Source organism: Pelobates fuscus, chromosome 2 (assembly GCF_036172605.1).
Source record: "Pelobates fuscus isolate aPelFus1 chromosome 2, aPelFus1.pri, whole genome shotgun sequence".
Taxonomy (NCBI): Eukaryota; Metazoa; Chordata; class Amphibia; order Anura; family Pelobatidae; genus Pelobates; species Pelobates fuscus.
This window is the reverse complement of record NC_086318.1, coordinates 430,903,281-430,917,033: the sequence shown is the minus strand read 5'-3', so window position 1 is coordinate 430,917,033 and position 13,753 is coordinate 430,903,281. Positions and strand designations below refer to the sequence as shown.

Here is a 13,753-nt window from a genome sequence, read left to right as displayed (position 1 = left end):
TTAGAAAATTGCAAACCTATATTCGTCATGAAAGGTTCACTTTAATTACTATAGATATTTGAAACAAGAGAAAACTCAATGTGTCTTTCCTATTATAAATATTTATAAAACAAATAAATATGACTTAAGTACTGTACAAGACACAATTCGGCAGCTCTGTATCTGAATGTCTCACTTCTAATTTCTACTATATTTCTCTCCCTCAGCGATGGACTAAAGTTGGCTCTCACATTGAGCACATGGCATCTCGCTTCTGCCTAGATACGGAAATTATTGGTGACTCCGAAGACAACAACCGAGAGATCGTCATTAATCCTTGCGAGACCATGGCCATCAGTCAACGGTGGGAAATGGTACTTCATGACTTAAACTGAGGATTACTGGATCATCTAAATGCGGAAACAAGAGAGTCTCATGGCAGCGCTAGTCTATAGCATTGGATCTCTCGTGGTTTATGCTAAACAATGTAGCAGGACTCAAAAGAAAAAAAAGAAAAGCAAGGACGAAAAAGTGCAATACCGTGAGCAAAAACAGTCTGTTTCGAACAGCAGGGAAAATGATAAGTAAAACTTAAGAGTTTGTGCTGACCTTTCAAAGTCAGTCAGAGAAAATCATTCAATTATGCTTATCCTTATGAGGAATGATTATTTTGTTATGGCTAGAGGTAATGTGCGCTTGATACTAAGCGCTGATGATTTTTTTATGTTACTGAGAAATAAATGAAGAATATTCAAGGGCACAAAGCACATTTTCTCAATGAAAAGTCTCAGAACGGGGACACAAAAGCACATGATTGATTTGAAGCCGCCATAGAAAGGACGTGCATCTAATATTTGCCGCTTTTCTTACAGCCGACTAGCTCTCCACGTGTGCAATGGCTGCAAGATACAGTATCCAGAACTAGAATTCACTTTAGTATATTTAAATATATGTATATTACTTGTAAATTAAAGAAGTACAGATTAATATATGAGGAATTAATGACGATTGTTGCCCATGAATCAAGTGTCTAGACTGCAGAGAAGATAATTTCAAAATAATTTCTTTTTTACCAAAGGTTTTACCGAAAAAGGTATGGAAATGGTCTGCAAACTGCACAAAGTTTTTTATTTTCTGACGAGTAAAGCGTGTCTCTGATTAATGCACTTTGCCTATTGAAATAAATTCATTTTCCATCAATTCAGTTCTTGTGTTTCTTGGCAAAGTGTGCCCGCTCTCTGTCAGTTCATGAAAATACTCTGAGAAAATGCATCAGTCTGAAGAGTAATCAAGATGGGACCCCCTTACTCACTGTGTCTAGAGGGGTTTCAGCTACAGCACATCACTGGCATGTTCTAGACAAGATGCCAAAACATGTCTAAGGTTTCTGTGTATTTCATACAGAAGGGACCTATTATTACTATTATTATTATTATTATTATTATTATATACAATTATAATTATAGAATGGGGACAACAAGTAATTGTATGAAAAATATTAACAGACACAAGAGGTGAAGAGACCCTGCTGAAACAGGTCTACAATATGTGAGGAAGGGATAAGAAAACACAAGAGGTGAGGAGGGATTGATGGATAGGATGCCTGTGTCGAAGTAAGGTTGTGTGTGGAACAAGTGAACAGTGGAAGAGAGAGTGTGATGGGCTAAGGAGGCAAGTAACCTGAGGAAAGCAAATGTAATAAGAGAAGCATCACCCAAGAAGATGGTAGGATTTCTGAAATAGGGGTGTTTTCAGTGACAAAATACGTGCAATGCAGACTATGGGGATTTCTGGTCCCTGTGTTCTCTCTTTCTAGAATGTTTGCATTTAGAACATGGTTTTTGACATTATTGAACTTCTAAACAACTTGGGTAACACCGTGGCAGGGTTTTGAGATAGCACTCCATGTGTCAATTTGTAACACCATTCGAAACATCCACGATCATTCTTTTTAAGATAGACCTGTGGATGGTGATTCTGGTGGCTTTCACTCATTGGTTGCTTAACTGGACAACCTTTGGTAATTAAAACATAAACTGCATGAGAGTCAGCACAGGACTGGCCGTTGAGCAAATTTCTAGGACGCCCCAGTGAGCAGAGGCAGAGTGTCGGCCCATTGTCAATACTTCCAATCCTGACAAAGGGACTGTCACCGAAGACAGACAAATGTCATCACTATTTCTGTATAATGGTACCCAAGTAATTGTCCATTACTGCAGACTGCATCTCCTCAGCCCCATCCAGGTTTTGTAATGCTGTGAGTGGAGGGAGCAGTGACATGATAACATGTCAGACAGACACAAAACAGGGACAAATAGACAAACAAACAAAAAAGGAACAGATAGACAAACACAAAAAACAGGGACAAATGGCAAGAGACACACAAATGGGGGGAGTTTTTTTTTTTATTGAGGGAGAGAGTGCGGGGAACAATTGGGTGACAGGAAATTAAAGTGGGTTTTGTGTGATGCTGTCAACTCCCCTCAGCCAACTCTGAACTGAATAAACCTACCGGTTCATTTTCAATAATATTTTCTTCTAACAGAATGGTAGTGGATTGATAGCTGAGCTCAACCAACACTCGAGTTCTGATCTCATAATCCTGCTTCTGTTATCATAATAAACATCAACGTGTAAACAGTGAAAAATAACTCCGATTTTTGTTTTGACGCCTTTGATGAAGTGTCTTGGCGAGCATTGCACATAAGGTTAAATAGCCCATTATTTGCACAACAATAAATAAACAAATAGCAAACTGCCAACAGAATTAGGAAAAAAAATGCATTTTAAACCATATTTTTAATTATGTATTATAGTTTATCATTTTTCCCAGAAATATTTTATCTAATCATATCTAACCATGTTTAAGTTTGTTTACTACCATCCAATTGTACAGTGCTACGGTATTTGCTGGCACTATATAAATAATAAAATAATAATAATAATTAAAATTTAATAAAGATTTATATGAGTTGGTCACAATAAACAGATCATTAGATTAATATGTTCTGCTTTTAGCAGCAATGGCCTTTTTGAATGATGTTAACCTTATAGTGACCCCTGCTGGTAAAAAAATACATTAAATACATAACAAAGGGGAATTTTGTTATACACTGTATCACTTTCCTGTTTAAATTATTTTTACCGATTTATTTCTAAGCGTAACTAGCCAGAGCATCAGGGTTATACGCTAAAGTATAAATTGTCAGAAATTCAACGTGAATTTCAGAAGTAGATTATATGTTATGAGATATGGCAAAAAATAATAATAAAAATAGCACTCAGTTTCCTATTGGGAGTATATAACACTCAATAATGCACGATTCTCTATTGAGGGTTTGTCTTTCTCCACAGTCCAAAACTTGATCTTCCACAGTTCAATTTCTTCCAATACTGGAAAGGTTTAACACCATACACCAATTTCTGCAAATACAAATATCTATATATAATATATCCTGAGAAGGATAATAAGTGCAATACAGTGCACTGCACTGCAATTAAAATAAAAAAACGGTGTATATAAAAAAGCCCTGGAAGTGTCCGGTTAAGAGATTAAAGGATCACTATAGTGTCAGGAAAACAAAGCGGTTTTCCTGACACTATAGTGCCCTAGGGGTGCCCTCACTCTCAGGGGCCCCCTCCCGTGGCGCTGAAGGGGTTAAAACCCCTTCAGCAGTTTACCTTATTCCAGCGCCGGGCTCCCTCGGTGCTGGTGACCTCTTCTCCCCCGCCGACATCAGCTCCCGAGTGGAGCGGAATGCGAATGCGCGGCATGCCATAGATTTGTTTTTTTAAATAAGAAGAATATCAAATGTGACATAATTGGACATAAAAGAACACTATAGTGTTAGGAATACAAAGCTGCTCCACCCTCCTCACAGCTCCCCCAAGCAGCAGTTAAAGGGTTAAATGATCCTTTAAACACTCAGCACAGATGTTGGCGCTGGCTGGATGCCGAGAGGGAACCTAGTGCACATGCGCGGAGATCGACATGGCTGTATTAGGTTTAAATTTAATGCTTTCCTGTCGAGGATTTGAAGATTCAGGATTTGCTCGTGCACAGAGTGAGGACGTCCAGAGTGGTTTCACGTAAGTCACACTCTGTGTAATTGCAAGAAGTGCCTCTAGTAGCTGTCTGGTAGATGGACACTAGAGGCAATATAAACATTGCTGTTTCTCTGAAACTGCATTGTCTTACATTGCAGGATTATGCGGGACAGGAAAACTTAGTTATCTGGGTGCCTATAGTGTCTCTTTAGTTTAACATGACTATATATAGTACCCAGCATGAGATAATTTGATGTCTAGTTCTAAAATAAATTAAAAAAAATACAAAAGATTAATGTATTTGGCAAGGGCTCTTGATGTTGTAAGAGAAAAATATATTTAAAGGGACTCTCCAGTGCCACTGCAGGCCCCCTCTCCCTCCCACCCCCGATCCCTTGTTGCTGAAGGGGTTAAAACCCCCTCAGTGACTTACCCTCGGTGCTGGGTCAGGGTCCGCCCAGGCTCCTCCCCCACCGACGCCATCCGGCGGGGGAGACCCATTGCACATGCGCGGCCGCGGCACACGCATTAGACCTAGCCATAGGAAATATATATACACACACATAGAGGGTCCTTTGCAGACTTTACATGCTGGAAAAACACTGGTGCCAACGGCTGTGGCTTTTTTTGCAGTGTGCATACCGGCAAGGAGGGCAGGTTTGAGGAGTGGATGGAAGATGATGTGGAGGATGATGAGGTCCTAGACCCCACATGGAATCAAGGTCATGCGAGTGACGTGTGCAGTTTGGAGGTAGAGCCGCTGGTCGCACATAGGCCCCAGCACAGCATAAGAGAGAGCAGGGTGCAAAAGCGGAGCGGCCGTCCCCTAGCGCTCGTCGGCATGTATTAGCTCGAGAATTACCAGTTATCCAAGTAATACATGTAGCAATCAAAGGATCCATAATAGAGTTGAGCGAACCCGAACTGCAACGTTCGGGCTCGTACCAGATATAACGATGCATTCGTAGTTTCACAGTCAGGTGGGCAGTCCGGTGACCAGGACCCAGACACTGTCTGGGCGGCGGTCGGACGACTGGGACCCAGTATGCCTGATGTTGAAGTTAGGAGTCACAGTGAGGAATGGATTAGCAGGGTCTGGTGCAAGGTAACCGCACGTCCCCTGGTGTTGAGCATGAGCGTTTGTGTGGCCACATACCAGGACCCTGATGCAGCTTCAGTAAAAAGAGTACTGGATACTAGAAGCCATCAGGATGTGACATTCACTGTAGCGGCTGTGCGCGCTTTTGGCGTTGTCACACTGCTCCTGCTCGTCTGTCTGTGCTGCAGTGTAACTTCGGCCTTCCCGCTCACCGCCTCATGAGACTGTGCGAGCAGCAGCAGGCGATAGTGGAGTTTCAGCTGCAGCACGCACGGGTCAGTGGCTCTGCACCAGACTTCCCTCCAATTGATCAGAGTTAAAGGATTTCAAGTGGACTCATTACAATTACAGGGCCTCTAAAGAGTCCTGTATGGTTATTTGTCGTCACTACCTTCCCGCGTCAGGAGTGGATCATTTGCGCGCCTGCTGCCTTCCTTGCATGTGGAAGCCGTTTCTCAGGGTGCCTGTACGGAATGGAACCCTGATTCCCCGTTACCCGTGGTCACCATGGTAGGCGCAGAAACTCGCATCGAAAGTTGATATGGATGACATCCGCATGCAAAGTTGCCACCACGGGGATGTGCGATTTGACCAAGGTTCTCTAGAGTCAACAAAGTTCCTGCGCAACTATAATGTCAACAGCTACTCTGTGGAACAGAGTTGTCTTTTTTTATATGTCCCAATATTTTGGGGGCTACCCCAATTAAAATATATATATACAGGGAGTGCAGAATTATTAGGCAAGTTGTATTTTTGAGGATTAATTTTATTATTGAACAACAACCATGTTCTCAATGAACCCAAAAAACTCATTAATATCAAAGCTGAATATTTTTGGAAGTAGTTTTTAGTTTGTTTTTAGTTATAGCTATTTTAGGGGGATATCTGTGTGTGCAGGTGACTATTACTGTGCATAATTATTAGGCAACTTAACAAAAAACAAATATATACCCATTTCAATTATTTATTTTTACCAGTGAAACCAATATAACATCTCAACATTCACAAATATACATTTCTGACATTCAAAAACAAAACAAAAACAAATCAGTGACCAATTCTTTCTTTGCAAGGACACTCAAAAGCCTGCCATCCATGGATTCTGTCAGTGTTTTGATCTGTTCACCATCAACATTGCGTGCAGCAGCAACCACAGCCTCCCAGACACTGTTCAGAGAGCTGTACTGTTTTCCCTCCTTGTAAATCTCACAGTTGATGATGGACCACAGGTTCTCAATGGGGTTCAGATCAGGTGAACAAGGAGGCCATGTCATTAGATTTTCTTCTTTTATACCCTTTCTTGCCAGCCACGCTGTGGAGTACTTGGACGCGTGTGATGGAGCATTGTCCTGCATGAAAATCATGTTTTTCTTGAAGGATGCAGACTTCTTCCTGTACCACTGCTTGAAGAAGGTGTCTTCCATAAACTGGGAGTTGAGCTTGACTCCATCCTCAACCCGAAAAGGCCCCACAAGCTCATCTTTGATAATACCAGCCCAAACCAGTACTCCACCTCCACCTTGCTGGCGTCTGATTCGGACTGGAGCCCTTTACCAATCCATCCATCTGGCCCATCAAGACTCACTCTCATTTCATCAGTCCATAAAACCTTAGAAAAATCAGTCTTGAGATATTTCTTGGCCCAGTCTTGACGTTTCAGCTTGTGTGTCTTGTTCAGTGGTGGTCGTCTTTCAGCCTTTCTTACCTTGGCCATGTCTCTGAGTATTGCACACCTTGTGCTTTGGGCACTCCAGTGATGTTGCAGCTCTGAAATATGGCCAAACTGGTGGCAAGTGGCATCTTGGCAGCTGCACGCTTGACTTTTCTCAGTTCATGGGCAGTTATTTTGCGCCTTGGTTTCTCCACACGCTTCTTGCGACCCTGTTGACTATTTTGAATGAAACGCTTGATTGTTCGATGATCACGCTTCAGAAGCTTTGCAATTTTAAGAGTGCTGCATCCCTCTGCAAGATATCTCACTATTTTTGACTTTTCTGAGCCTGTCAAGTCCTCCTTTTGACCCATTTTGCCAAAGGAAAGGAAGTTGCCTAATAATTATGCACACCTGACATAGGGTGTTGATGTCATTAGACCACACCCCTTCTCATTACAGAGATGCACATCACCTAATATGCTTAATTGGTAGTAGGCTTTCGAGCCTATACAGCTTGGAGTAAGACAACATGCATAAAGAGGATGATGTGGTCAAAATACTCATTTGCCTAATAATTCTGCGCGCAGTGTATATATATATACATATATACTTATATATATATATATAAAAACAGTGTTGGCTACATCATCCTCCTCCTCCACCGCCACGGTCACCGCCTCCTCAACCTATGGGTCACTTAGTATAAACTTGGTACACATTAGCAGAGGCTTGTGAAGGCCTTTTCTCCATGCATCAGGAGTTGAGCATGTATCCATGCATCAGGACTGCATGAAATGAACCGCAGGCTGCAAATGTTTCTTTATTTGTATGTCCCAATATTTTGTGGGCTACCACAATAAAAAAAAAAAACATAAATTACAGTGTTGGCTACCTCATCCTCCTCCTTCACCGCCACGTTCACCGCCTCCTCAACCTATGGGTCACTTAGTATAAACTTGGTACACATTAGCAGAGGCTTGTGAAGGCCTTTTCTCCATGCATCAGGAGTTGAGCATTTCTCCATGCATCAGGACTGCAAGAAATTCACAGCAGGTCGCAAATGTTTCTTTATTTGTATGTCCCAATATTTTGGGGGCTACCACAATAAAAAAAAAAACTAAAAACATAATATACAGTGTTGGCTACCGCATCGTCTTCCACTGCCATGGTCACCGCCTCCTCAACCTATGGGTCACAGTATAAACTAGGTACACATTAGCAGAGGCTTGTGAAGGCCTTTTCTCCATGCATCAGGAGTTGAGCATTTCTCCATGCATCAGGACTGCAAGAAATGAACCGCAGGCCGCAAATGTTTCTTTATTTGTATGTCCCAATATTTTGTGGGCTACCACAATTGAAAAAAAACAAAAACATAAAAAACAGTGTTGGCTACCTCATCCTCCTCCTCCACCGCCACGGTTACCGCCTCCTCAACCTATGGGTCACTTAGTATAAACTAGGTACACATTAGCAGAGGCTTGTGAAGGCCTTTTCTCCATGCATTAGGAGTTGAGCATTTCTCCATGCATCAGGACTGAAAAAAATGCACCGCAGGCCGCATATGTTTCTTTATTTGTATGTCCCAATATTTTGTGGGCTACCACAATAAAAAAAAAAAAAACATAGAAAACAGTGTTGACTACCTCATCCTCCTCCTCCACCGCTGCTTCCTCCTCCACCGCCACGGTTACCGCCTCCTCAACCTATGGGTCACTTGGTATAAAATAGGTACACATTAGCAGAGGCTTGTAAAGGCCTTTTCTCCATGCATCAGGAATTGAGCATTTATCCATGCATCAGGATTGCAAGAAATGCACCGCAGGCCGCAATTGTTTCTTTTTTTTTAAATGTCCCAATATTTTGGGGACTACAACAATTTAAAAAAAATATATATATAAAAAACAGTGTTTGGCTACCTCCTCCTCCTCCTCCACCGCTGCTTCCACCTACACCGCCACGGTCACCGCCTCCTCAACCTATGGGTCACTTAGTATAAACTAGGTACACAATAGCAGAGGCTTGTGAAGGCCTTTTCTCCATGCATCAGGAGTTGAGCTCAGTTTGAACAATGAAAGAGAATACCCTGCACTCCAACCCTCTCTCAAATGGATAATTCTGTTGATCCTCCTGACAGCCATGCTTTAGATTTTGATTTATGTTCTTCCAAAGCTAAAATCAAAGATTCCATCTAGTGCTATTTTATGGCTCAGCTGTATTTTTAATTTGTATGTTAGTTTGAGTGATTTCCCTATCCATTTGTTTGCAGGGCACTTGTCCTACTCTTTTACTTGCTTTTGCTGCTCTCTAGCTCTTTCCAGGAGTTTTTTAGAGGCATTTTTGTGGCCAAAAGTTCGGGTCCCCATTGACTTCAATGGGGTTCGGGGTCAAGTTCGAGCCCGAACCCGGACTTTTTTTCAAAGTTCGGCCGAACCCGCCGGACCCGAACATCCAGGTGTCCGCTCAACTCTATTAATCACTCCCAGGTTTGGGCACTGCTACTCATGTGGTGTGTGACCGCAGCCATCCGAAACTGGACACTTTAAGGGACACTACAGGTGATACTCGAAAATGTAGAATATCGTGCAAAAGTTCATTTATTTCAGTAATGCAACGTAAAAGGAGAAACTAATATATGAGATAGACGCATTAAATGCAAAGCTAGATAGTTCAAGCCATGATTTGTCATAAGTGCGATGATTATGGCTTACAGCTCATGAAAACCCCAAATCCACAATCTCAGTAAATTAGAATATTGTTAAAATGTGCAATATTCTAGGCTCACAGTGTCCCACTCTAATCAGCTAAGTAAGCCATAACACCTGCAAAGGGTTTCTGAGCCTTTAAATGGTCTCTCAGTCTGGTTCAGTAAGAATCACAATCATGGGGAAGACTGCTGACCTGACAGTTGTGCAGAAAACTATAATTGACACCCTCCATAAGGAGGCAAAGCCTCAAAAGGTAATTGTGAAGGAAGTTGGATGTTCCCAAAGTGCTTTATCAAAGCGCATTAATAGAAAGTTATGTGGAAAGGGAAGTGTGGAAGAAAAAGGTGCACAAGCAGCAGGGATGACCACAGCCTGGAGAGGATTATCAGGAGTTACAAGGAGTGGACTGTGGCGAAACCGACCTCGCCACGTGTCCTTGGAGGGGGCTGATTGCCCGCCTCTTGCCTTTGGACTATGGACCAGACTTTATGGGAATGTGATACCCCAGATAGCCATACCATGGAGCCTATTCATATAATGAAAGACTATGGGAAAGACTTTAGCTCCATGGCAATTGTACTGTGTGAGTAGGATCTGCGCGCTATTCGGTAGTTTTGTGCGTGCAGATCCCAGCTATCTGGGGATAGGTGAAATGTCTGTGTGTTATGTGTAAATGTGACTTTATGTATTTTAAAGTGTTTTATGTTGTTTTGCAACCATGTGGTTAATGGAGTCTGCCTTTAGTCCTGGGTAATTGGATTACTTCTCCAATTAACTCCAGGGCAGAAGGGAGGAAACCAGGGTGCATTGTGGGGATGTTTTTCTGCCAGCTAGAAAGGAACAAAATATTACTTTTAGTAACTTTTGAACCCCTGGTCGGATTCATGCCATTTTTTAATATGTTGTTCCCCTGAATGGATTGATTGTGGATATGTATTTTTATGTGAATGTGATGTATGGTTTTCAAGTTATGAAAGTTGTGTAAAAGTATATTTTACACTGTATGCATAATGGGATTATGTGTCACACTAAGGGGAGGGGATGTGTGGGAGGTAACATCTATGTCATTGGTTCTTTTATGCCTCCCCCTGGGTGTGGCCTGTATGTGTGAGTTGGAAATAAAAGCCAGGCTGGATGAGCCAGTCCAGAGTTCCTGTTTTACCCTCAAAGTGATGTGTCGTCTCATTATTGGGGGAAGGATTTATTGCATGCTGTTCCAGTTGACTGCTAGGAGTACAAGCCTATTCGTATGGTTCCTATTCAATGGTCTACAACATTCATACGCTTGGGAGAATTTAAAGGTTTCTTAGATTCGGTGATTATGGTGTCTGCCAGAGTGCTTGGAGTCCTCAGGAAGCACTAGGAGCATCCATTAACGGAGGTACCAAGTCGGGGTGCCAGGCGATCCGTTACATTGGTGGCAAGCGGTGGGATGGCGTCCTAGTGCGAGGTAAAGCAGCTCAGAGACACTGTTTGGATTTACAAATTGAGGGCAACGCTAGCACTCGTGCAGCGCCCCTGGGAGCAGACTAGTATGGAAGGTTCTGGCTCTGGAGATGATTGGCTGGCCGAGGTGAGGCAGCGAGTGGCCGAGTATGGGGATGATATACCCATGGAGACACGCCGAGTGATCTGGAACCAGGTCATGGCCGAGCGAAACACAAGGCTGGACCGAGAATTCCGGTTGGCGAAAGAGAGGAAGTATGCTCAGCAGCAGGAGCGTTACAGCAGCCGAGTAGAGGCTGCATCCGAGGAGGTTAGCCGTCTTTCCCTGAGGCGGCGGGAGGAACCCGAAGTGGGGGTCCTCATAGACTGGTCCTGTGAGGAACCACAACAGGCAGGTAGAGATGGGACCAAGGTCTCTCCACCGGGATGCTGGGCAGCCGGCCCAGATCCCCAGCAGCAGCCAGAGTTGCCAGGTGGGGAAGCAGGTGGCCCTTACTCACAAATGTTGAGGGGCCTCACGGATTGGTCCTGGGAAGACCCACAGATGGCAGGTGGAGATGGGACTGCGGTCTCTCTACCGGCCCTACAGGGATGCTGGGCAGTCGGCCCAGATCCCCAGCGGCAGTGTGCGTTACAGGGAGCTGAAGGTGCCGTTCTTGCTCCTCAGCGGCAGTCTACGGTGCAGGGAGAGGAGCCTGTTATCCCCTCTCCCCAGCGGTTGAAGGTGTGTAAGGGAGAGGAGTTTGTTATTCCCTCTCCCCAGCGGCAGCACAGCTCACCAAGGGGAGAAAGTAAGCCCCTCACCAGCGCAGATGGGACCGTGGTCTCTGCGCCCTGCCTACAGGGAGTACAGAGGGTCAGCCCTGCTCCCCAGCGGCTGAAAGTGTGTAAGGGAGAGGAGTTTGTTACCCCCTCTCCCCAGCGGCAGCTTAGCACACCAAGGGGAGACAGTAAGCCCCACACCAGCGCAGATGGGACCGTGGTCTCTGCGCCCAAGTTACAGGGAGCTGAAGGGGCCGTCCTCCCTCCCCAGCGGCAGTGTGATTTGTTGGGAATTGGGAGCCCAGTCTCCATTCCCCAGCGGCAGAGTATCCAGCAGGGAATGGAGAGCCCAGCCCCCTTTCCCCCTCAGCAGGACTCTGTGCTGGGAGGAGAGACAGTCGGTCTCCCTCCACAGAGACGGGAAGTATGTATGGGAGAGGATATTGTTACCACCTCTCCCCAGCGGCGGATCATTAATGTACAGGGAATAGAGAGCCCAGTCTCCATTCCCCAGCGGCAGAGTGTTCTAATGGGAGAGGAGCTGGTTACCACCTCTCCCCAGCTGCAGCTTAATGTACCAGGGGGAGACTGTAAGCCCCACACCTGTGCAGATGGGACAGTGGTCTCTGCACTTCCAGCACAGGGGGTAGGGACGGTCGGTCCTGCCCCCCCACGACAGGGCTGTTTAGCCAAAGGGGAGACAGTCTGTCTCCAGCAGCAGAGCTGTGTACCCAGAGGGGAGACGGTCGGTCTCCCCCTTCCACAACCAGGCTCCAATCAGGCTACTTCAGTGGTAGCGCTGGCACCAGGGCAGAGTACCGCTGGTCTCTGCCCACTCAGCAACCCACCAAGGCAGACTACCAGTCCCCCACACAGCCGTGGTGAGGCACCTGGACCTGGACAAAGTTCTCCTCTACCCAGGTGTAGTAACCAGTTATTGTGGATGGGAGGTACTGCTGTTTGTGCTTCATGGGTGGGTTGCTGGACTAACCAGGGCACTGACCGGCAGGAGGTCAGATACCCTGTTAGTCTGGGGGGTAAAGGGGAGAAGTGTGGCGAAACCGACCTCGCCACGTGTCCTTGGAGGGGGCTGATTGCCCGCCTCTTGCCTTTGGACTATGGACCAGACTTTATGGGAATGTGATACCCCAGATAGCCATACCATGGAGCCTATTCATATAATGAAAGACTATGGGAAAGACTTTAGCTCCATGGCAATTGTACTGTGTGAGTAGGATCTGCGCGCTATTCGGTAGTTTTGTGCGTGCAGATCCCAGCTATCTGGGGATAGGTGAAATGTCTGTGTGTTATGTGTAAATGTGACTTTATGTATTTTAAAGTGTTTATGTTGTTTTGCAACCATGTGGTTAATGGAGTCTGCCTTTAGTCCTGGGTAATTGGATTACTTCTCCAATTAACTCCAGGGCAGAAGGGAGGAAACCAGGGTGCATTGTGGGGATGTTTTTCTGCCAGCTAGAAAGGAACAAAATATTACTTTTAGTAACTTTTGAACCCCTGGTCGGATTCATGCCATTTTTTAATATGTTGTTCCCCTGAATGGATTGATTGTGGATATGTATTTTTATGTGAATGTGATGTATGGTTTTCAAGTTATGAAAGTTGTGTAAAAGTATATTTTACACTGTATGCATAATGGGATTATGTGTCACACTAAGGGGAGGGGATGTGTGGGAGGTAACATCTATGTCATTGGTTCTTTTATGCCTCCCCCTGGGTGTGGCCTGTATGTGTGAGTTGGAAATAAAAGCCAGGCTGGATGAGCCAGTCCAGAGTTCCTGTTTTACCCTCAAAGTGATGTGTCGTCTCATTATTGGGGGAAGGATTTATTGCATGCTGTTCCAGTTGACTGCTAGGAGTACAAGCCTATTCGTATGGTTCCTATTCAATGGTCTACAACATTCATACGCTTGGGAGAATTTAAAGGTTTCTCAGATTCGGTGATTATGGTGTCTGCCAGAGTGCTTGGAGTCCTCAGGAAGCACTAGGAGCATCCATTAACGGAGGTACCAAGTCGGGGTGCCAGGCGATCCGTTACATGGA

General features: G+C 44.6%; 1 protein-coding gene across 2 annotated transcripts in view; it reads left to right on the top strand.

Annotated features, from left to right (window-relative positions):
* Positions 1–1,179, top strand: part of GALNT14 (polypeptide N-acetylgalactosaminyltransferase 14) — a 555,349-nt gene extending 554,170 nt beyond the window's left edge. For both annotated transcript variants that reach the window (XM_063444081.1, XM_063444080.1), the window contains exon 15: positions 207–1,179. In XM_063444081.1, the coding sequence (XP_063300151.1) occupies positions 207–374 (168 nt within the window). In that variant the 3' untranslated portion in view covers positions 375–1,179. The remainder of the gene's footprint in view (positions 1–206) is intronic.
* The last annotated feature ends 12,574 nt before the right edge of the window (positions 1,180–13,753 follow it).